This window comes from Pseudophryne corroboree, chromosome 2, assembly GCF_028390025.1.
Source record: "Pseudophryne corroboree isolate aPseCor3 chromosome 2, aPseCor3.hap2, whole genome shotgun sequence".
Classification (NCBI taxonomy): domain Eukaryota; kingdom Metazoa; phylum Chordata; class Amphibia; order Anura; family Myobatrachidae; genus Pseudophryne; species Pseudophryne corroboree.
This window is the reverse complement of record NC_086445.1, coordinates 376,128,510-376,149,938: the sequence shown is the minus strand read 5'-3', so window position 1 is coordinate 376,149,938 and position 21,429 is coordinate 376,128,510. Positions and strand designations below refer to the sequence as shown.

Genomic DNA, 21,429 nt, shown 5'->3' with positions numbered 1-21,429 from the left:
CCGTTTTTATACATTACGGCAGACAGTGCCCCCGTTTTTACACATTACGGCAGACAGCACCCCCCGTTTTTACACATTACGGCAGACAGCGCCCCCGTTTTTACACATTGCGGCAGACAGCATCCCCTTTTTACACATTACGGCAGACAGTGCCCCCGTTTTTATAATTACGGCAGACAGCGCCCCCGTTTTTACACATTACGGCAGACAGGGCCCCCGTTTTTATAATTACGGCAGACAGCACCCCCGTTTTTACACATTACGGCAGACAGGGCCCCCGTTTTTACACATTACGGCAGACAGTCCCTACCCCCCTTTCCCCACCCTCCCCTAAACCTATATAGCAGTCCTTACCCTCCCCTAAACCCATATAACCGTTTTTAACACCCCTCCCCTGAACTTATATGGCAGCTTTAGCTTTATCCAGGACAGGGGGTTTACCTATTTGTCAGTGGCAGACGACCCCGCTGTCTAATGATCCGCGCTGCTGCTGCTGCCGCCGCTTCTCCTCACTGCCCGCCGCTTCTTCTCCCCGCTGGCCGCCGCTTCTTCTCCCCGCTGGCCGCCGTTTCTTCTCCCCACTGGCCTCCGCAGTGCTCCCCACTGGCCGCTTCTGCTCCGAGTCCCCACAGCAGTGCCCGCCCAGCGCATGATAGAGGAAATCCCGGTCAGTTGACCCTGTGACGTGACCAGGATTTCCTCAGCGGCGCCGCGTCTGAGAGCAGTGCAATGACAAGCGGCCTGTCGGGCCTCTTGTCATTGCACTCTGGTGGGGCACAGCGGGCCAGGCAGGATCGGTCCGCGGGCCGCCTGTTGCCCACCCCTACTCTAGGACGTAAGAGAAAAACCTGCTTGGCTGTAACAGGTTGTTAGAAGGAGGCCTGTTCTATTCATGATGTGGTTAAATATTTTGTGGGTATTCCTAACTAAGGCTGGGTACACACTATGCAATACAGAGTGCGTACAGTTGACTAGCGATATATCACTCCTGTGTACAGCCGATATTTCGTGAACAACGTCAGATCGGCCCTGCAGAATGGTATATACCGATATATATTGGCACATTTACCTGTGTGTATGGGTGGCCACCAACAAATTGACCTATTGCTGGCTCCAGGAACCGCCGACAATGACATCACAACTGGGAGGGCAAACTTAAATGCCTTCCCAGATGTGGTGTCTGGCCAGACATATAGAGAGTGCATAGCTTACCAAATCTGTTGCTGGTCAGTCAGGTGCGTATCCAGCATACAACAAGAACACAGAGCAGACACCAATATTCTTATTACAGTTCATTATGCAAGCTGATGTAAAAATCAAAGAAACATCAAATTCATATACAACATAATAATTATATTAGTAAGTGCGGTTTGTTTCCCACTTTTATTTCTTTCTCCCTCTCTGCGTTCTTGGCTTTTTCTTGTTGCCCTGAAACACTGGCTTGGCGCTTACCAGCACCTTTTCTTCATCATCGCTTGAACTGCTCGTTTGCATCTTGTCTGTCTTTACTGGTTTTGTAACATTTCTAGCCTTACTTATATTTGTACAAGTGTGTGCGTCTTCTGCGCCAGTGTCAGAGTCAGTGAGGAAGCCTTCATTCTTAGCAGGAGACAAAGCCTTGACTTCAGCACCAAGAAATCCCCCTTCCACACCCACAGAGTTGTCACTGTCAAGTTTTGACCCATTTTTCTTCCTCCCTTTCTGGGATTTTCTATTGGACTTTGCACCTTTTTGATCTCCATGAGCATATTCCTTCTCCATAAGTGCCGAGGCCTCTTCTATCTCCATAGTTTCATTATCTCTTTCCTTTCTCTTCATGCAAGTCACAGCCCTCCGCAGTCGCTGACTCTTTAGAGCATGCGCCTCATGCTGTTCTACCCGAAAGAATGAATCTATTCGGAGCTGGGTCTGAAGGAGAGATTTTATACAGAACACATTAAAAACAAATGTCTATTAAGTAAAAGGGGATTTCACATATACTTTTCCCCCTGCATCTATAGAATTGACATCATCATTCTATGTGGCTTTATACAAGTGCTGAATTCACGGGGTCCATTTACGGTGTACATACATCTGTGGCATCTTTTTATCAAAAGTAAGTTATGCTGAATGCGCCGGAAAACTGTTTGCGCTCCTTGGTAATGCAGTACACACGGGCATGATCACGGAGGATCATTACTAAACAATTTGGTCCAAAAGTAGAGTGGAGTTTTAAATGAATGTTATGGCATGTTATGTATTATTTCTCCAAATTATGGAAAAAACTTATATACCAAACTTTGTGGAAAATGGATAACCCAAATACATACAAATTTCCTTGTGGCCATTCAGACATATATCCCCTTGGAGAGTACTGTACAACCAACTTTTATAAATAGATGGCCTTGGAAATAAGCGAAATATTCAAATTTCCTAAAATTGAAGTAAAATAATTTCAACATTAACTGCTTGTAACACTTACTGCACATTATTATACACTATCATCTTGGACCTGTCATTCACAAGATCTCTAGCCACTGTGGCCATCATTTAGCTTCGTTCCCCTTTTTTCACTCCAATCTCACCCCCCATGTCTCTCTAGCCTACCCGTGTGTCTGTCTCTCCAGCCCCATTCCTCCCTCCCATGCTGCTCAAGCCTTATATGTGTCCACCCCCTTATGCCTCGAACAGTGCAACCAATAAGCTACAGCATGTGCCAGTATGACACAGATGGAATGGACATCATACATTGCTATTAATATCGGACCTGCTGGAAGAAGGCCCATACAAGTCCACAGATGGATGGGAGCACTAGACTATGGGAAAGTGCAGTCAGACAACAGGGGCAGGAGGTGGCACCTCTATTCATCTCTCACCGTTGACCCACTTGCTGGGGGCACAGGTGAATTCTGTATAAGTCTAGCAGTCTTTAGGAGCGTTGAGAGTGGGACAGGCTCTCCCCTTATCTCTAGCATGCAGACTGACATTAGGATATATATATATATATATATATATATATATATATTTATTTATTTTACAGTATATGAAAAATACAAAGTATATATTAGAAATATCTCCTTTGTATTATTTGAATAGTCAATACTCTGGAATAAAAAGTGTATGACAGGTGCCTATATTTTCCGCACATCTCTGATCAAAACTCACCAAATATCTAGCAGTATATACTGCTGCACCTGTGTATAATGCCCAGGATGAACCATTGGGCTATTGTGCATAAATCTGGCTATGGTACTAGCCAGTGCCTCCTGAGCAATATATATATATATATGAAATTGAAATGTAAACCTGTATATTTCTGGTACTGAGATATGAATACATCTTTAACAGCTGAAAAAAATTCAAGAACTGCCACATTATGTAAATCTGGGATTCACATATTAAACATACAAACACATATTTCTGGTTATACAATATAGATGCTAATTTGTAATTACTTCCATAATATGTAAAACTGAAAACAATTCTTATTCTTAAGTGTACTTAAGTGCCAGTAACTTCTAAGGAACCTGCTCTGAATATTCATATAAATTGTGTCTAATTTGTGGGGACTAGAATCAGTGATAAACTTCAGTGCCTATGTAAGGAAAGACAATAAAAATAAATGCCTACAAGTAAGAAGAAAGGCAATAAAAGTCAGGATTAAACATAAAAATATACCTGCTGTGTGTTTAACTGTTTAAGGACTGGCAGAATCACTTCATCTGTCTTTGAACGAAACCATCCAAAACGGGTCTCACAGAATGTATGTAGGTTAAGAAAATACTATCACATTGACAAAGCAAGCTATAGGATTAATTTCGGGTTACCAGCATACCTTAAAGAAAAATACTTTGAAGTTCTACTCTAAAGGACCCCCCACCACAAAAAACACCCAAAAGATAAATTGCTTTAAGTATAAAGGATATTCTCTGATCTGCTCTAGGTCTGGCCTTCCCCAGGCAAATGCTCCTTTGGACTCATCTGCAACCGGTTTCAGATATGCATCAGCTACTGCTTGGTTAGGAAAGCCAGGATGCAGCTCCAGATCTCGTAATTTCTTCTTTACTTTGGTATCATGTGGGTTAGGTCTCATTTTCTTATTCTTTTGGGCTTCTACCCACCACTCCCTGGAAAGACAATAAACATGCAGTAAAAGTGGTCAGATTCCAAAACCTGTCAGAACTGAAGACAGATATGTTACTCTATGGGAAGAGTAATATTGTGTGCATCAGACTTCAGGCTGAAAAGAACAGGTAATGCTATAGTACAGCTGCTAAAGAACAAAGTACAAAGGTGGGAAGGGAAATACTGTTGGAAATAGTAACATACTTTTCTTGTTACTCATTTAAACAAACTCATTGAAAGCTTAAAATACTTGTACTTTTAAATTCTCAAGGATCAATTTGGATTTTAGGATGATCCAATTATGTTACATATGAAACTGCTAAAACTTTGTTCACCTCAATGTGACTCAACAGAAAAGCATGACAAATGTAAATATACACACACAAAACAAAAAAGCCTTGAGAAACCCTTGTTGTTTACGTGAAGGAGTTTCATCAGATAACGATTTACCATACAGTTAAAATATCACTAGCTCGGCTGCCTGGCCAATTGTAGGATATAATATTTTGCATCTGTCAACTTCAAATCCTGAATCATCCAAATCAAATGGTCTGAAAAGCTGCAGAACTAGTGATTACACGTAATTGCAAACATCCACAGGCCCTTCCTGATAAACTCTACACACCCACAATGTAGAGAAAACATTTCATGGCCCAGCTGGTCCTTATGTTTATGACTCTAGTGCATATGAGACTCACAGGGAACTTCCTAACCCATGTTTCTGTCCTGCCAATATACCTGCAACTTGTCCCACTCATTCTGTAAAGTGTGATATCCATTGGCCATTCACTTCCTTTCCAAATGCAGTGCTGTAATTCAGGACTTAGCCCCTTTATTAACCTGGGCAAACTCATGTTGTTCTCTTTGTTCTTTTATTTAGCCTTTATCACACCTCTCTATCTAGCATTATTTCAAAAGTTTTTTTATTTAAATTGGCTATAAAATGGCCTGCAATGTTCCAGTTATTTTCGCTTGAGAGGAAATCCCGAACTGAGAATATTTTTGATATACGTATTAATCGCAAGGGAATTATTGATATTGTTTGGTCATAAAAAAGGTGTTTCCATATCTACAACTATGGTGGCCAATCCCGGGATCGGCGGGATCCCGGGATTTGGGGCCAAAAATGCCGGAATTTGAATCCCGGGATTGGAGCCTTCAATCCCGGGATTCACGTGCGCATGCGCACTACTGATTCTTGACCGGGCAGCACCGCTGAGCACTAGCGCTCGGCTCAGCCTCAGACGCTGCCCGGCCCCGGCTGCCCTGCTGTGTGCGGCGTGACGTCAGCGAGGTCACGCTGCACAGCCCCTTCAGCCATGGCCGCTCTTTCCGCCCTCCAATGCGCCTGCCTGCCAGCCAGCCCTCCTGCCCGCACAATTTGAAAGTAAAGAGGACTCTAAAGCAGGTGCACTGTGAGTGATACTCACGCTGCGCTGCCCTGCTGCCTGCCTCTGGACCTCAGTGACCCCTCTACTCCATAGTGAGTATTATATGGGGTATATGCAATTGCGGTCGAATTCCCGAAAATGTCAAAAAACGGGACATTTTCGCCCCCCAAAAAAAATCGACAATGCAATTCAGTACTTTCCGTCAAAAAAACGGACTTTCAAAATTCGACTTTTTGAAATTCGACATTTGTCAAATTCGACATTTCTGCAATGGTACAAATGCGGCAATTCGCCAAAAGTATATTCAATTGAAGTTTGGAAATTCGGCAACAGTGCTTTTAGACAGTAAATTCGTCATTTTCAATCCGCCACACTTTGGTGGCGGAATCTAATTTTTTTTATTGGTAATAGCCTATCTATTTATATTAGAAGGGATTAGGTACTTGGTTTGTCTATTTTGGAGGCACAAGTATTATTTATATATTTTTAAATATATATATATATATTTTTATTTTTATTTTTTTTAAATGGAATGGTAAAAACCCGGAAAAAAATTGCGTGGGGTCCCCCCTCCTAAGCATAACCAGCCTCGGGCTCTTCGAGCCGGTCCTGGTTCTAAAAATCCGGGGGGAAAAATGACAGGGGATCCCCCGTATTTTTAAAACCAGCACCGGGCTCTGCGCCTGGTGCTGGTGCAAAAAATACGGGGGACAAAAAGAGTAGGGGTCCCCCGTATTTTTTACACCAGCATCGGGCTCCACTAGCTGGACAGATAATGCCACAGCCGGGGGGTCACTTTTATACAGCGCCCTGCGGCCATGGCATTAAATATCCAACTAGTCACCCCTGGCCGGGGTACCCTGGGGGAGTGGGGACCCCTTCAATCAAGGGGTCCCCCCCCCAGCCACCCAAGGGCCAGGGGTGAAGCCCGAGGCTGTCCCCCCCATCCAAGGGCTGCGGATGGGGGGCTGATAGCCTTGAGAAAATTGAGAGAATATTGGTTTTTCCAGTAGTACTACAAGTCCCAGCAAGCCTCCGCCGCAAGCTGGTACTTGGAGAACCACAAGTACCAGCATGCGGGAGAAAAATGGGCCCGCTGGTACCTGTAGTTCTACTGGAAAAAAAATACCCAAATAAAAACAGGACACGCACACCGTGATAGTAAAACTTTATTTCACACATGTCGACACATACTTACCTATGTTCACACGCCGACCTCTGTCCACTTGTCCAAGTAGAATCCACGTGTACCTGTGAATAAAATTATACTCACCTGATCCAGTGTCCAGATTATAATCCACGTACTTGGCAAAAAAAAAAAAAACGAACAACCGGACCAAACGGACTGAAAGGGGTCCCATGTTCACACATGGGACCCCTTTCCATGAATGCCGGGACCCCACGTGACTGCTGTCACAAAAAGGTCCCTTCAGCCAATCAGGAAGCGCTACTTCGTGGCACTCACCTGATTGGCTGTATGCGCGTCTGCTGGCAGACAGCGCATCGCACAGCTTCCTCCATTAGTTTCAATGGTGGGAACTTTGCCGTCAGCGGTGAGGTTACCCGCGGTCACCGCTGACCGCAAAGTTCCCACCATTGAATATAATGGAGAGGCTTTGCGATGCGCTGTCTGACAGCTCAGACGCGCATAGCCAATAAGCAGAGTGCCAGGACGTTGCGCTCGCTGATTGGCTGAAGAGACCTTTCTGTGACAGCAGTCACGGGGGGGGTCTCTGCATTCGGGGAAAGGTGTCCCATGTGTAAACATGGGACCCCTTTCAGTCTGTTTGGTCCGGGTGTTCGTTTTTTTTTTTTGCCAAAAAATTCGGGTCGAATTCGGGTCCCGGCGGGAGGGTATGTGGCTGTCTAATTGTGTCGAATTTAAAAACGGTCGAATTCCAATTGCATATACCCCAATGTTGTTAAAACCTTTTAACTTTACTTTTTACCATCCTGTTAAGATTTGTGCATGGCTGATAATATGAAAAAGTTTACAGTAAGTAAGTAAGTAGGGCAGATGGTCCCACAGGTTTGTATAGGTAAAAACATGGCTGCGAGAGCATTGCGGATAATACTGTAAAACACCTCCTTGAAGTGAAATTAATTTGATTACAAAACTAGTTTCTTTGGGTTTCTCAGAATTTCTTCTATTCAATATATGAAATCCCCATTGTGTCTTGAATTTACTCCTATGAGGAATCCTAATATTGTATAACCAGGATACTGATGCAGCAGAAGCCTGGAACTGTAACCTGATAAAGACTACATTTCATACTGGCATCAGAATTTCTGGTTCATAACCTATACAGGACTCTACCAACAAAAATAGGTGCTGTGTCTCAAGTGTGTCATAACTGCACCCTAGGTGCCCTTCACATTCTCCTCTCCAAACCAACTAATCATTACTACATGTGTGTCGGTCTAATGTTACCCAATCACTCAGAATGAGTCAGCAGAAGGAAGAAATATACATTATACCATTTGTCAGTAAGTATAATACTATGAGCTATCTTGTAGTTATTATAATATTTTAGAAATGCATGTAACAAACATTTTTTTGTAATGGAACAAGTCTTGGTATGTTTTTCTCCTTTCCTGTACCCCAGAGAACTACACATCTATCTTCATTACATTGGTATTTTACACTACAATAACTAGAATACCCAGAATCAAATAGAGTACAAAACACACTGCAAAATCACATAGCATGTACTGTACTTCCTACATTTCTGTTTTTTCCCCTAATGTAAACACTATTTGTACTACCAGTGTAAAAGTGTGTCTAATAGGTTTTAAAAAATACTTGTTGAAAGCTTTCAATTAAACACTCACATGTCAAAGACTCCTAGGAAAGTATACAGCTAGTGGCGAGATTGCAGCTGATGCATCTTGTGATATCTCGCAAGGTAAATGTTGCTTGTTTTAGCTTGCACAACAAAGAGGCGCAAGCAAGAAACAAGCAAGATTTTGGTAATGTAATGGCCAGATACAGTATCTATGCATAGGCACAGCAGACGAGGTTCTGACATAACGTGTACTAAACTAATGGGTATATTCAATCAGCGTCTGATCCATTCCGACATGCATTTGTCGGAATGGATCTGACAGCCCCTACTCAAATCTCATCTCAATCTGACTTTTTCAAGTCGAATTGAGATGAGGGACCCAGAGGAGGAGAGGGAGGGGGGAGCCGCGGGGAGACTAGAGGGGACAGCCGACGGCAGACGGAGGAGATCAGCGCTACAGTAGCGCTGCAGGAGGATGTCACACAACTGCCCGACCTCACGGCAGTGTCCACCCGGCTCCAGCAAGCGTGACCTCACTTGCTGGAGGCGGGTGGAAGCTGCCGTGAGCGGCGCAGCTGTGTGACATCCTGCTGCAGTGCTACTGTAGCGATGATGTCCTCTTTTTACCCGCGGCTGTCCCCCGTCTCCCTGTGGCTCCCCCCCCTCCCTTCTCGTGCTCTAATCCCTCATCTCAGTCCGACATTTTTTTATGTCTGACTGAGATGGTCGAAAAGGGGGCCAAAACAGACACAAGCATGTGGATCGGCAGCTATTCCGCCGATCCACGTGTTTTTCGACAAGTCGAATTCATCGACTTGTCGAAATATTTTGGGATATACTGAATAGGTCGAATCACGATTCGACCCTAAAAAGTCGAAAACTGCTGTCTTTTCAACAGATGGCAGCTTTCGACTTTAATTGAATATACCCCTAAATCTGCATCCTAGTATAAAACTTCAGTTCAATGTCTTAAAAGCACAAAGATGAATCTGGTTTAAAAATTTATCAATATGCAGATGAATCTGCTGCTCTGCAGTAAGGCCAGAACTATGTAAGAGGAAGGAGGAAAGCGGTGTCTGGAAAAGCTTTAATAGTGTCTTCTGACATCTGTTGGATAATGGAAGTCTGGACTTTAATGCAGACAATTACGTGTTAAAATCAACTGTAATATCCCCATATATGTATAACCTGCCCCCTCCCCATCACTCATGTTATAACAGGTTAAATATTATGGGGGGTATGCAATTAGGTCAGTTCTTTTCATCTAGGCGGAAAAACCCCCTGGACTTTTTGCTATTTGTAGGGCGAATGGGGATTCACCCTATTCAATAGGGGGGACGTTTTTTCACCTAGGCAAAAATTTAGCAGGAGCAAAAAAACATGTGGATTGGCGAATCCACATGTTTTCTTACCTACGAAAATGTGGGCAGTTGTCGCCGCTTTAGGCATTTTTTGCCAATGCCTTTTCATCTGTTTTGTTTTGTGTGTGAAAAGGCATTGGCGAAAAAGGCCTCAAAATCGACAAAAACAGCACGTAATTGAATAGGCAGGGGGGCAAAATCATCAGTTCTGAGATTACCGGAGCAAACTGCATACCCTCCTAAGGCAAACAATGTTAAATTATTATATTAACAAAGTTATCCAATAGGCAACAACCCTTTTAAAATACTTTATTTTCTACAGAAATCATTAGATTTCAATTAATTTACAAACTACTTATCCACAGGAAACCTTTTACATAGTTTCCCATGGTCATTTGAACAATTTAATGGAAAATACTTACTTGAACTTCAAGAGAGGTTCTAACCCATGCCCAGGGAATTCATTTAGTATCTCCATGGCGGACACATAGCCAACCGAGGGTATTCCATCAGTATAGTCACTCCCCATCAAGTAGGCCAAATTAATCAATCTAGTGCGATCTAGGCCTGAATAAGTCAGTTAAAAACACAAGCTTCAATTTAGAATTACATTGTCAGTTTACTGCATGTTGCAAATGGGTATAACATAACTACTACTACTACTGAACAGCTAGGATGGTAATACAGTAGATTAATAGTTAAACCATTATTAAGAGAGATCAGAATCATCAAGACAATAATAGCTGGTGCCCAGACACCCAGATATCCATCTCTTATAATTACTGACAGGACAATAGCTACTGGAGTCATTTCACTGCTGTCATTTGGAAGGACAGAAGAATTTGAGCGCTGTACTGTAATCCTCACTGCTCAACTTAAACTGCACACTTTCCTTTTTGTGCTTGCCACTAACTTTCAATGCATTAGTTCCCCTTGTGTCTCACATCAGTGTACAGAGACTTGGTACAGTAAAGGGGGGTACTCACGGGAGAGATGTGTGCTGAGCGATCTTAACACAGACCGCTCAGCACACATCTCTCACCCCGCTCAGCACAGCGCGATGTGCTGAGCGAGGGGGAAAGCCGACGGGGGGCCGCTCACTTCACACAACGGTGAAGTGAGCGACCCGCTAGATTGAGCCTGCATGCAGCTCAATCTAGCATCGGCAATAGCGATGCGCGGGGCTGCGCATCGCTATCGCGGGAGGGCATACACACGGCAGATCCGTGCTTAAAATCTAAGCAATCTAGCAAGATTGCTTAGATTTTAAGCACGGATCTCTCCGTGTGTACCCCCCTTAACTTCAATGACTGTATGTATAACAATGTAAATACTGTATTGGCCTTCCCTTATCAGTGCTAAGCTAATGCAGCATTTTTACTGCAGACAAGGGTAAAGACATTGCTGACTCCAGGATGTCTTACGTAGGATATGGAATCACTACTAGTAAAGAAACAAGACAGAAAAAAAACTGCTTCACTTTTAGGATTTTCTGCTAGAATCAGAAAAGTGTGTTCAGCATAAAAAAATGCATATTAATTGTATTTCCTTAGTGCTGCGTAATCGGATTGTTACAAGCACTTTGTAATACTAAAAGAAACAGTTGTTTAATCACAACTTTCTGTAGATGAAATATTGCTTTTTAAACCACCCTGCTGAATACCACAGTAAGAAATACCAGTAATGATAGGCAAGGATTCAGCAAAACACCTAGTTCATATGTCCCATGTCTGATTTGTACCACAGATATTTTAGTTCTAGTTTTACCATCCCAGCTAGCAGGGACACTACATCTTCATCTGAGCAAAGAGCTGTTACTACAATTACTACTGACTTGTGAGCACCTTCTATAATTATCCAACCCTGGATCTATGTCACCATCCCCCTTAACTTTCAACCTATTTCTTACACCAAACTCTTTAAATGCACGTAAAATATGTGCAGCTTTCGTGGTTGAGCTAACACCCCTCCCCCACCCCAAAAACAACAACACTTTTTCTTCTTTCTTCCACTGGTGAATTTAGTGAGTTCTACTTACAGTGAACATACTAGATAAAATGGTCTCTACTAGGATGTGCCTATTATAGGGGATTATACAGTACATGTGAAACATTTTTAGGCTCTCTCTCTTTGTAGGCTACGAGCATAGTCTACCTTTTTCCATGCTTTTCTGGGTCTTACCAAACCCACAATGATATTATACCACACATCAATGTCACATGTTTTGCCACTAATCAATGTAATAAAAATAGGACTTTTGGTGTACACCTTTAAATCTGTTTCTCTTAATCCATCTGGGGGACGCTGGATAACTATGGGGTCTAAAGGGGGCTGTTCCAGAAGCGGCCACAACAAGCACAAACTTCAACTTGTTTGTGGGCTGCCTCTTCCCCTCTTCAGCCCATAAAACAGTGGGCTGATTCAGGTGCGGATTGGGATGGAAAACGAGCCCTGGAAATTTATGGAAGCAGCCTTAATGGGGGTGCGGTCTTGATGGATGGTGGGGTCTGCTGAAGGGGGCGGGATCACTCCACATAAGGCGTGATTGTATGCATTTGCAGCCTTACTTGTTTCTTTTGCTGACCCCACAGATATGTCGGCCTACCATAAATATTCCTGGTGAATCCTATGGCTAATCCGCCTCTCTGCTTATATAAGTAACGGAATATTTTTCATGATACCCTTAGGGCATAAGTTTCTTATTGAGAAATTCAGAAAAAATATTAAATAAGTTAATTGTATTTATGTGTGTCATCCAGAGACAGTTATGTGGTAAGGGACAGGATTTGCTTCTGTTTGTCCACATATTTTATGATAGGCAGCCGCCAGCACTGGTTTTGCATATTAAACTGACCATAAATAATTTGAGTTGATCCTGAACCACCAACCCGAGGTACCCCTGCAAGCGCCCCGGCACACAGTTAGAAACCACTGCCATATGAGATAGAAACAACACACTGAACAAGAACAACACTCTACAAAACAGGGTGAAAACAGTAATGGAGAGCGGGATGGATTAAGAGACAAACCCTATTTTCTTTGTCATACTATCTGGTGGCCAATGAATAACCATCCTCCCGGATAAATTATATCTATGCCCTACTAGCTAAGCCTCACCAGCCATGAGGCTACACATGTAAAAAGGCACAATGACGTCACATGGGAACAAGCATCTCACAGGCAAATGAAATCAAGCAGATACAGTCAGGCAAAAATTTTCTACTTCTTGGATCATAGTCTTCCTATACATCCTAATATAAGCTAAATTTGGCTTTGTTTTTATGTAAATAAAAATGAATTATTTTAAATAATAACCTATAAAATGTGCTTTGATTATACCAAGATTTTTATGCATTTTTTTAAAATACATTTTCTAAAATAAGACTGTTTAAGCCTTACTGGACTTTGAGCTTTTTAGTACCCTAATGTACTAAGAGAGAGAAAGTATAATCCTATTGTATTTGTGAACAGTTAAGACATAGAGAAGGCATGCATTTTAATTTTATTAGTATTATAGTAAGGGTCAGTTATTACAACTTTGTTGGGCAACAAGCACCTATCTCCTAGAAGAGGCAACACGCATAGCGCAGGCATGTACTCATACTGAGAGAGTGTTATTTACAGATATACAGTTGTGTCCTCACATATCATTACACCACGCAGTCTTATGGGACATGGTGTGCCATGATGGGCTGTCAGTGTCAGACTCTGGTATGAAGGGCCCAACGGAGGGATGCAATGGTAGGGGCCCATGTATAGGCTTGGCTAATCATTAGAGTGTGTGTGGACTGGGCCCCTTGATAAATGCATATAGTAGATGCTGCTAGTGCATGCATGATAATGTACCAGATTAATAACAGCAATGCTAAATAGAGAATACACCATAGTCCTGTGCAGTAAAAGGTAACATATTTCTAATGTATAATTCAAGTGCACAGTCTTGAACCTGATCCCTAGAGGAGGAGGTGGGGCCCCGAGTCAGTGGGGCTCACCGGGGGTTTCCCATGAACCCCTGTGGGCCAGTCCGACACTGTTTGGTGCCACTTCAGCAAAGATGGCGTATGTGGACAAAGTATGCGGCAAAGCAAAGTATGAGGACATATTCGTAGGTCTGCTTGCAGTGAACATCTGCTGAATGATGTTATGAACTAGCAATGCTGTTCTGAAGTCACGGAACTGTAAGATCCGTCAGATTCCTTCAATCTACAATAGATCAAAACATTATATATTTTTTTACGCTTTATTGTAGCATCTTAGGATAAACATTTGACCATAAAATCTACTGCTTTATTAAAGTGCAAAACAGAAAAAAAAAAAAAAAAGTTATGTAGCATATTTCAGCTAGACTACCATCTCCTACTGCTAAATAAGGATATTAGAAGTCTCTGAGGAGTTCTATAACACTATAAAAGCCTACGGTGGAAGATTTTATACTGGTACTGACAAGTATACTCACTCTCCCACTCTCGTACACAGATTCTGAGTATGGAAGGCTAACAAGTGGTTATAAAATTGAATGTCAGTCTACTAACACGATCTTTATCACCTAAACCTAGAATTGTACAATACTGTGCAAATGTTTTAGGCAGGTGTGGAAAAAATGCTGCAAAGTAAGAATGCTTTCAAAAATTTAAGTGTTAAGTTTATTTTTATCAATTAACAAAATGCAAAGTGAATGAACAGAAGAGAACTCTAAATCAAATCAATATTTGGTATGACCACCATTTGCCTTCAACACTTGCACAAAGCCATGGCTTTTGTAGGATTATAGTCAGGTGTATGATTAACCAATCATACCAAACAGGTGATAATGATCATCATTTTCATATGTAGGTTGTGTAGGAGGCTTAAAAATGGATGAGGAACAGCCAAACTCTGCCACAAAGGTGAGGTTGTGGAAGACCATTTCATGTCACAGGTCATATACCATGGCAAGACTGAGAATAGCAACAAGACACAAGGTAGTTATACTGCATCAGCAAGGTCTCTCCCAGGCAAAGATTTCAAAGCAGACTGGGGTTTTATGATGTGCTGTTAAGCTCTTTTGAAAAAGCACAAAGAAATGGGCAACGTTGAGAACCATAGACGCAGTGGCCGGCCAAGGAAACTTGGTGCATCAGATAAAAGACACATCATGCTTACTTCCCATCGGAAGATGTCCAGCAGTGTCATTAGCTCAGAACTGGCAGAAACCAGTGGGACCCAGGTACACTCATCTACTGTTCAGAGTAGTCTGGCCAGAAGTGGTCTTGTGGTCCAGAAGAATTTCAGACAAAAAGTCATACTTTCAAGTTGGAAACAAAGCCAAGCAACTCAACTATGCAAAAAAAACATAGGAACTGGGGTGCAGGAAAATAGCAGCAGGTGCTCTGGACTGATGAGTCAAAATTGTAACTATTTGGCTGTAACAGAAGGCAGTTTGTTCACTGAAGGGATGGACAGCGGTACAATAATGAGTGTCTGCAGGCAACAGTGAAGCATGGTGGATGTTCCCGGCAAGTTTGGGGCTGCATTTCAGCAAATGGAGTTGGGGATTTAGTCAGGATTAATGGTGTCCTCAATACTGAGAAATACAGGCAGGTACTTATTCATCATGCAGTACCATCAGGGAGGCGTCTGATTGGCTCCAAATTTATTCTGCAGCACGACAACGACCATATACATACAGTCAATGTCATTAAGAACTAACTTCAGTGTAAAGAAAAAGGAGTAGTGGCAGTGATGATATGACTCCCACAGAGCCCTGATCTCAACATACTGTAGTCTGTGATTACACGAAGAGACATAAGGGTTTGAGCAAGCCTACATCCACAGATCATCTGTGGTTAGTTCTCCAAGATATTTGGAACAACTTCCCTGCAGAGTTTCTTCAAAAACTGTGTGCAAGTGTACCTAGAAGAATTTATGTTGTTTTGAAGGAAAAAGGTGGTCCCACCAAACATTGATTTGATTTTGAGTTCTCTTCTGTTCATACACTTTGCAGTTATTAATTGATAACAATAAGCTATAAACACTTCTATTTTTGAAAGCATTTTTGCTGCACACCTGCCTAAAACTTTTGCACAGTACTATACATATTGTTATTTTTTATCATTCACTATGCTCCATGGAGAAATAATTGAACACATTTTGATTCAAATTTCAAAATGACTAACCCAGCTGATTCTGTATATCTGAAAACTGGTAATACTCCACATATTTGTTTTGAGAGAAGAAATTCTTGTAAACATGTCGTGCCCCAAAGAGCCAGATGTCGCTGTCGTCTGTGATGGTCCCTGATGTTTGGTCTGTTAGATCCAAAACAGCACACTGAGCTTCTGCCTCCATAGGAGCCACAATGAAAGGAATGCCAAATAGGCGCAAAAGCTCCTAGATGAAAGAACAAGAAACCAATAACACTAATAAGATTTACACAGCTGTCAAATAAAACTGAACTGGAAGACGGAACAGTTGCGTGACTAGATAGTAACACAGGCTATCTAGACATACTCTAGGATGAGAGCCAATGTACCATTATTGTGACCAGTTTTGTGGATTTTACCTATGGGATGCAAACTGCAGCCCTCCACCAGTAAAATTCACCATCTTAGTGAGCAAGTTGCACTCCGTAACTGCACAGACTACACTGTGACTGGCAGTGACTTCCCATTACGTGTTTTCTCCCTCTTGGACTGCCAGGCCGGGCTGCGATTAGCAGAGAGCGTGCTTCCTATGCAAAGCCACTCGCTGCCTTTTGGGAAGCCCTACCCAGCATCTATGGGCTGCAGCCGATGCAGTCCATAGAAGCCAGTGTTTTGTGCAGCCCTGCTGCCTCTTGTGCACAAGTGCTGTTCCCGGCACCTGCCAGATCCATTGCACAGGTGCCAGGACCAGGCTGGCCGGGGCTCTCCTTCTGTCCTAACGCAGGCAGCACAAGCAGCAGCAGCCCCCTTCCTCCAAAGAGGTAGGAGCTGCCACTGACTAGGAATTATAAAGTTGTGCAGGATATTTATCCTTTCACAGGAGATGAGCAATGGACAGTGCAGCTTCGAGGGGCAACAGCATTCGGTTTAATGTATAATGCAGTATAGTGCATTGATTAGTTTAGGGTGTAGCACAGGCACAGACAACCATTAGATCTGTAGCTGCTGTGGAACTACAAGTCCCAATATTCATACATGATTCTAATATACAATATAAAGTTGTTTCAAAAATAAAACATTACAGATTGAACAATGTTGTTGGTAGCAGACTATCACTGCTTGTAAACACACAACATGGACCTGATCAATTTCTGACAGTTCTGTTAGCAATAAGTATTTGAGACCTGTAAATTGCCTATTGCTTTACCACAAGTTAATGCCAGCACATGAGTAAAGTGCAAATCAGAAGCAAGAGAAAATAAGATTTTACTCACCGGTAAATCTATTTCTCGTAGTCCGTAGTGGATGCTGGGAACTCCGTAAGGACCATGGGGAATAGCGGCTCCGCAGGAGACTGGGCACAACTAAAGAAAGCTTTAGGACTACCTGGTGTGCACTGGCTCCTCCCACTATGACCCTCCTCCAGACCTCAGTTAGGATACTGTGCCCGGAAGAGCTGACACAATAAGGAAAGGATTTGGAATACCGGGTAAGACTCATACCAGCCACACCAATCACACCGTATAACTCGTGATATTATACCCAGTTAACAGTATGAAATATAACTGAGCCTCAGTAACAGATGGCTCATAACAATAACCCTTTAGTTAGGCAATAACTATATACAAGTATTGCAGACAATCCGCACTTGGGACGGGCGCCCAGCATCCACTACGGACTACGAGAAATAGATTTACCGGTGAGTAAAATCTTATTTTCTCTGACGTCCTAGTGGATGCTGGGAACTCCGTAAGGACCATGGGGATTATACTAAAGCTCCCAAACGGGCGGGAGAGTGCGGATGACTCTGCAGCACCGAATGAGCAAACTCAAGGTCCTCCTCAGCCAGGGTATCAAACTTGAAGACTTTTGCAAAAATGTTTGAACCCGACCAAGTAACAGCTCGGCAAAGTTGTAAAGCCGAGACCCCTCGGGCAGCCGCCCAAGAAGAGCCCACTTTCCTCGTGGAATGGGCTTTTACAGATTTAGGGTGCGGCAGTCCAGCCGCAGAATGTGCAAGTTGAATCGTGCTACAGATCCAGCGAGCAATAGTCTGCTGAGAAGCAGGAGCACCCAGCTTGTTGGGTGCATACAGGATAAATAGCGAGTCAGTTTTCCTGACTCCAGCCGTCCTGGAAACGTTAAGGGCCCTGACTACGTCCAGTAACTTGGAGTCCTCCAAGTCCCACGTAGCCGCAGGCACCACAATAGGTTGGTTCACATGAAAAGCTGATACCACCTTAGGAAGGAATTGGGAACGAGTCCTCAATTCCGCCCTATCCATATGAAAATCAGATAAGGGCTTTTGCATGACAAAACCGCCAATTCTGATACACGCCTGGCCGACACCAAGGCCAACAGCATGACCACTTTCCACGTGAGGTATTTTAGCTCTACGGATTTAAGTGGCTCAACCCAATGCGACTTCAGGAAATCCAACACCACGTTGAGATCCCACGGTGCCACTAGAGGCACAAACGGGGGCTGAATATGCAGCACTCCCTTAACAAAAGTCTGAACTTCAGGCAGTGAAGCCAGTTCTTTTTGGAAGAAAATGTACAGAGCCGAAATCTGGACCTTAATGGAACCCAATGTTAGGCCCGTAGTCACTCCTGACTGTAGGAAGTGCAGAAATCGACCCAGTTGAAATTCCTCCGTTGGGGCCTTCCTGGCCTCACACCAAGCAACATATTTTTGCCATATGCGGTGTTTTTCGATCACATCTTTCCTAGCCTCAATCAGCGTAGGAATGACTTCCTCCGGAATGCCTTTTTCCTTTAGGATCCGGTGTTCAACCGCCATGCCGTCAAACACAGCCGTGGTAAGTCTTGGAACAGGCAGGGCCCCTGCTGCAGCAGGTCCTGTCTGAACGGCAGAGGCCATGGGTCCTCTGAGATCATTTCTTGAAGTTCTGGGTACCAAGCTCTTCTTGGCCAATCCGGAACCACGAGTATAGTTCTTACTCCTCTCCGTCTTAGTATTCTCAGTACCTTGGGTATGAGAGGCAAAGGAAGGAACACATACACCGACTGGTACACCCACGGTGTTACCAGAGCGTCCACAGCTATCGCCTGAGGGTCCCTTGACCTGGCGCAATATTTTTTTAGCTTTTTGTTGAGGCGGGACGCCATCATGTCCACCTGTGGCCTTTCCCAATGGTGTACAATCATTTTGAAGACTTCTGGATGAAGTCCCCACTCTCCCGGGTGGAGGTCGTGCCTGCTGAGAAAGTCTGCTTCCCAGTTGTCCACTCCGGGAATGAACACTGCTGACAGTGCTAACCCATGATTTTCCGCCCATCGGAAAATCCTTGTGGCTTCTGCCATCACCATCCTGCTTCTTGTGCCGCCCTGCTGGTTTACATGTGCGACCGCCGTGATGTTGTCTGACTGGATCAGCACCGGCTGGTGTTGAAGCAGGGGTCTAGCCTGACTAAGGGCATTGTGAATGGCCCTTAGTCCCAGAATATTTATGTGTAGGGAAGTCTCCTGACTTGACCATAGTCCTTGGAAGTTTCTTCCCTGTGTGACTGCCCCCCCAGCCTCGAAGGCTGGCATCCGTGGTCACCAGGACCCAGTCCTGTATGCCGAATCTGCGGCCCTCTAGAAGATGAGCACTCTGCAGCCACCACAACAGCGACACCCTGGCCCTTGGGGACAGGGTTATCAGCCGATGCATCTGAAGATGCGACCCGGACCACTTGTCCAACAGATCCCACTGGAAGATCCTTGCATGGAACCTGCCGAATGGAATTTCTTCGTAAGAAGCTACCATCTTTCCCAGGAATCGCGTGCATTGATGCACCGACACCTGTATTTGTATTAGGAGGTCTCTGACTAGAGATGACAACTCCTTGGCCTTCTCCTCCGGGAGAAACCCTTTTTCCTGTTCTGTGTCCAGAACCATATCCAGGAACAGTAGACGCGTCGTAGGAACCAGCTGCGACTTTGGACTATTCAGAATCCAGCCGTGCTGTTGTAGCACTTCCCGAGATAGTGCTACTCCGACGAACAACTGCTTCCTGGACCTCGCCTTTATAAGGAGATCGTCCAAGTACGGGATAATTAGAACTCCCTTTTTTTTGAAGGAGTATCATCATTTCGGCCATTACCTTGGTAAATACCCTCGGTGCCGGGGACAGACCAACGGCAACGTCTGGAATTGGTAATGACAGTCCTGTACCACAATTTTGAGGTACTCCTGGTGAGGAGGGTAAATGGGGACATGCAGGTAAGCATCCTTGATGTCCAGTGATACCATGTAATCCCCTTCGTCCAGGCTTGCAATAACCGCCCTGAGCGATTCCATTTTGAACTTGAACCTTCGTATATAAGTGTTCAAGGATTTCAATTTTAGAATGGGTCTCACCAAACCTTCTGGTTTCGGTACCACCAACATTGTGGAATAGTAACCCCGGCTTTGTTGAAGGAGGGGTACCTTGTTTATCACCTGCTGGAAGTACAGCTTGTGAATTGCCGCCAGTACTACCTCTCCTCGAGGGCAGCAGGCAAGGCTGATTTGAGGTAACGGCGAGGGGGAGTCGCCTCGAACTCCAGCTTGTATCCCTGTGATACTACTTGCAGAACCCAGGGATCCATCTGTGGGCGAGCCCACTGGTCGCTGAAGTTCCCGAGACGCGCCCCCACCGCACCTGGCTCCACCTGTGGAGCCCCAGCGTCATGCGGTGGACTCAGAGGAAGCGGGGGAAGATTTTTGATCCTGGGAACTGGCTGTCTGGTGCAGCTTTTTCCCTCTTCCCTTGTCTCTGTGCAGAAAGGAAGCGCCTTTGACCCGCTTGGTTTTCTGAAGCCGAAAGGACTGTACCTTATAATACGATGCTTTCTTAGGCTGTGAGGAAACTTGAGGTAAATTTTTTCCTTCCCAGCTGTTGCTGTGGATATGAGGTCCCAGAGACCATCCCCAAACAATTCCTCACCCTTATAAGGCAGAATCTTCATGTGCCTTCTAAAGTCAGCATCGCCTGTCCACTGCCGGGTCCCTAATACCCTCCTGGCAGAATGGACATTGCATTAATTCTGGATGCCAGCCGGCAAATATCCCTCTGTGCATCCCTCATACATAAGACGACATCTTTAATATGCTCTATGGTTAGCAAATAGTATCCCTGTCCTAACAGGGTAATAGACCACGCTGCAGCAGCACTATCCATGCTGAGGCAATTGCAGGTCTCAGTATAGTACCTGAGTGTGTATATACAGACTTCAGGATAGCCTCCTGCTTTTTATCAGCAGGCTCCTTCAAAGTGGCCGTATTCTAAGACGGCAGTGCCACCTTTTTTGACAAAAAAGCGCCTTATCCACCCTAGGGGATATCTCCCAACGTGACCTATCCTCTGGCGGGAAAGGGTACGCCATCAGTAACTTTTTAGAAATTACCAGTTTCTTATCGGGGGAACCCACGCTTCTTCACACACTTCATTCACTCATCTGATGGGGGAACAAAAATAAGATTTTACTCACCGGTAAATCTATTTCTCGTAGTCCGTAGTGGATGCTGGGGACTCCGTAAGGACCATGGGGAATAGACGGCTCCGCAGGAGACTGCGCACATGTAAAGAAAGATTTAGGACTATCTGGTGTGCACTGGCTCCTCCCCCTATGACCCTCCTCCAAGCCTCAGTTAGGAACTGTGCCCGGAAGAGCTG

General features: G+C 44.1%; 1 protein-coding gene across 1 annotated transcript in view; it reads right to left on the bottom strand.

Moving 5' to 3' along the window:
- Positions 1-1,279: 1,279 nt before the first annotated feature.
- Positions 1,280-21,429, bottom strand: part of ERCC5 (ERCC excision repair 5, endonuclease) — a 188,708-nt gene continuing 168,558 nt past the window's right edge. The window contains exons 11-15 of the mRNA XM_063950764.1: positions 15,798-16,011; positions 10,065-10,209; positions 3,906-4,106; positions 3,658-3,742; positions 1,280-1,908 (exon numbers count right to left, since the gene is read on the bottom strand). Of these exons, the coding sequence (XP_063806834.1) occupies positions 1,384-1,908; positions 3,658-3,742; positions 3,906-4,106; positions 10,065-10,209; positions 15,798-16,011 (1,170 nt within the window). The 3' untranslated portion in view covers positions 1,280-1,383. The remainder of the gene's footprint in view (positions 1,909-3,657; positions 3,743-3,905; positions 4,107-10,064; positions 10,210-15,797; positions 16,012-21,429) is intronic.